At 48.8% G+C, this 3,584-nt stretch overlaps 1 protein-coding gene across 1 annotated transcript; it reads right to left on the reverse strand.

The window, feature by feature from the left end:
- Positions 1-378: 378 nt before the first annotated feature.
- On the reverse strand, positions 379-3,253 carry CITED2 (Cbp/p300 interacting transactivator with Glu/Asp rich carboxy-terminal domain 2). Its single transcript, XM_075748233.1, has 2 exons — positions 3,051-3,253; positions 379-2,391 (listed from the first exon to the last, which is right to left on the reverse strand). Exon 2 carries the CDS (start codon positions 2,382-2,384, stop codon positions 1,662-1,664), a length of 723 nt encoding a protein of 240 aa, XP_075604348.1. The 5' UTR covers positions 2,385-2,391; positions 3,051-3,253; the 3' UTR covers positions 379-1,661.
- Positions 3,254-3,584: the final 331 nt, after the last annotated feature.

A 3,584-nucleotide genomic window follows, 5' to 3' on the forward strand; every position in this document is an offset into this window, starting at 1 on the left:
AAGATGTCAATTGCCTTGTAATAATGGGCATTTTTCACCCAAATATTTAAAGTAGACCTGTATGGATTTGTCTCAGTGGCTTTAGTTGGTAGCAATTTCTGGGAGAGAGGGGTCAAAGATGTCCCACGGGGGAGTATTTTAAGGATATACGCCCCTTCTCCTAAGCCACTGGAAATGAAACACAATGGGTTCTGGTGCGATACAGATCCGGACTGATGCAGCAATCTCCTGTAGGAACCCTGCGAGGTGAGGGGGACGGGACGACACCCACCACCCTCCTTTCCCAAGTTACAAATACTTGCATCTGAAGCCCTGGGTCTTTTTACGTAGCTCTTCCATGTGAGATAATAAATATACAAAAGAACAAAGTCTACTATATAAATGAAAGCAGATTTATAAAATTACAAGTTTAATAGATAAATATAATAAATACTTTTATGCATCATAACTCTGGACAACTACATTTAAAGCAAGTATGTTGGCAAGTCACAAAAAAGTTGCGCCTCAGCAACTTTATTTTTCATAAAACCACACTGACAGGCATATTACAATGTTACGTATGAGGCTTTATGCTGTAAGTATGTTCAAATCCCGCTCACCTACCGAGTTCACCATGACATATATATGGGTGTAGTGTACTTTCTATTTTGGAATGTCTTTTTGCACACCAACACGGTTGTACAGATAGATGTTCTACTTACCAGGGACAGTGGGGAAGAGTTTTGAAGAAAAATACTGGTAAATGACTTCTAGAAAAACTAAAGCATTTCTTAACTTTTTATTGACATTGGCAAATTAAAATAGAATAAATTAACAATATTTTCTCAAAAAAATGTTTTGTACAAAAATACTGTCAAAATTTCCTGAAAAGCTTTCAACACAGTAGTATCTTTTCATGTACTGAATAAACTATATTAGCACAGTGTCAAAATGCTGAAGACAGAAAACAAAATAATAATAATTAAAAAAAAAAATCTGTGAAATGTTTGCCACTAGTCAACATTCCATCCACACCATATTATTGTCTGTACATATGGGGGAAGGGGAATGGGTAGCAGACTTTTAAGTAACATTATTACTTTTCCTGATCTGGAAAGGTTTGGCCCACATCTGTTAAGCTTCCAGTTTAGCATATTTAAAAAAAAAAAAAAAATTAGTCTGCACTGCAATGCATAGTTAAAAATTAAGCAAGATGGCAGCATTTGTGCAGTAGTATCTGCCCTTCAAAGTTCATGCAACCAACTAATGCAATTTTTTTTTTCCCTGTTCACTCAGAATTTGAATGCAGTTCAAGTCATTGGAAATCATCGTTTACAAAATCCACAAGATTAAGCAATTTGCCAAGATTAATATCTAACAGTTCAGCACTGTGGGAATTATGGGCACGTTACTGCGAGGAAATTAAGAGACGGGGGTGAGCAACGTAAAAAGGCAGAGTTCGCTAGAAATGATTACTACGGGAGGGGACGTGAATGTCAAAGTTACAAAAAAAGTGGCAGCGATTTAAGGAGAGAAAAAAAAAAAAAAAGAATTTATACAAGCGCATAGTTGACTCTGCTTTCCAGATTCTCACCTTTTCAAGCCCTGAAAAGTGAGACACCGTGTCTAGGGGAATGTTTTCATTCGCACCGATAGAAAGTCCTTTGTTTGTTTTAAATGAATCAGCAGCTCACCCTGCTGGGCTGCTGTTTGCAAACGAAGTCTGTCATGAAGTCAAACTCGTTCTGTCCCAACCACAGCTCGGGAAGCTCCTTGATGCGATCCAGCCCCATTTCGATGACTAAGGACATGAGGACCTCCTCGTCGATGAAGTCAGTGTCTATGACATTGGGCGGCAGCATTGCCGCGGGGACGTGGGGGACGGCGGGCGGCAAGCCGCTGCCGCCGCTGCCGCCGTGCTTGGGGTTGCAGTCCCTGAAATGCTGCTGGCTGCTGCCGTTCAGCTGGTGGCTGCCGGGGTGCAAGTCCGGCATGTAGTGGCTGTGGGGGTAGGGGTGGTGGCTGAAGTACTGGTTGTTCAGCTTCTGGAGCTGCATGCTGGCGCTCAGCTGCCCTCCCGGGCTGGCGACGGGGGGGGCCATGAACTGGGAGCCGCTGAAGCGGGCGGGGGGCGGCATGCTGCCGGCCGGGTGCCCTCCGCTCACGCTGCCCGGCCCCATGGCGTGCCTCACCCCGCTGCTCGCGTTCATATTCCCAGCTCCGTAATGTATATGGTCGCCCATCAGGGCGCTGAAGGCGTGCTGCTGCGGCGGCTGCTGCTGCTGGTGGTGGTGATGGGGGGTGGGAAACTGCCCCATGCCCATCCGATGCGCCGGGTGGTGGTGAAGCCCGCCGGATCCGTCGGGGAATCGCCCGTGGTTCATGGCCATCATGTGGTCTGCCATTGCCCACCTGGAAAGTTAGCGTGTGAATACATTAAGAAAATACACCCTCGGACATCCAGCCGCCCTCTCCCGGACCGGCTGCATCTGCCTGGCCCTGGAAGAAACGACCTCGCTGGTCCCGCCGTCCCCTCTTTCACGGGGGGGGGGGGGGGGGGGGGGAGGAAAAAAAAAAAAAATTAACAAAAAATCTCCTATCGCGGCTCTACCGTGGAGTACAAAGGAAAAAATAAAAGAGGAGCCTGCGCTACGAAAATCCCAGTCCCCTCCGCTAATCCGGCGAGCAACACGCCTTCCCACTCCAACTTGTGCATACCTATCAGCGGAAAGTGTTGCATACGGCAACAGCCGCCTCCTCCCCGCACGTTCAAAAGGCGCCCGAGCCCCCCGGCTTCGCCAGGGAAGGCAGCGGATTTCCACGGCACTCCCGCTAACTTGCGGGGAACACGCAAAGAATCGGGAAGTCCCACCTAGCCGGTGTCAGCAACTTTTGGAATTAAGTCCTAATTATTTTGGTAAAAATGGGGTAATGCGCCGATAAGGAGGTAAAGCCAGGCAGCTGAGAAATACCTTTCCTCGCGTGTTTAAACAGTCACATTTTTATTTTTTTTTTTCCTGTTGCACACAAAAGGGACACCCGGCACCAGCTACGAGAACCGCCGCACTCACCTCCCGGCTTCTTTCTTCTTTTGCTTCAAAGGTGGCGGTGAAATCAGTCAGTAAAAGTCACCCAGCATAGAGAGGGCTTCCCCGGCTCTCTCCTCGCCGCTTACGTGACGGTGCTGTGATCGCTGCCGCAGCCCCAGAGCTGTTTTTCACTCCTCTGCGAGGCTCATCGGCACTTGCCAACAATGAGCTGTGTTTCTTACCCAGCTTTGGCCACAGCTAATATAGGATTTCAGAAGGGAGGAGCAAAACCCTTACAGGCAACCAGAAGTAAAACCTGGAGCAAGCGAGGGGAAAAAAAAAAAAAAGAAAAAAAAAAAAAAAAACCACCCACCCAACACCCAGCGCGCGCGCACAGACGCGCGCGTACACGCAGAGGGGCACACGCGCGCAGGGAGACACGCGGGAAGGGGCCAGGCGGGTGTGGAAGGCGTCCGAGCACCCCGCTGCTCCCGGCCGGGCGACACGTCTGTCCGTGGGTCGTTTGTACCGCGCTGCGCGCCCCGCTTCCGCGCTTCCCCTCGGGAACAAAGCGGG

The sequence above is a fragment of the Balearica regulorum genome, chromosome 3 (genome assembly GCF_011004875.1).
Source record: "Balearica regulorum gibbericeps isolate bBalReg1 chromosome 3, bBalReg1.pri, whole genome shotgun sequence".
NCBI classification, from domain to species: domain Eukaryota; kingdom Metazoa; phylum Chordata; class Aves; order Gruiformes; family Gruidae; genus Balearica; species Balearica regulorum.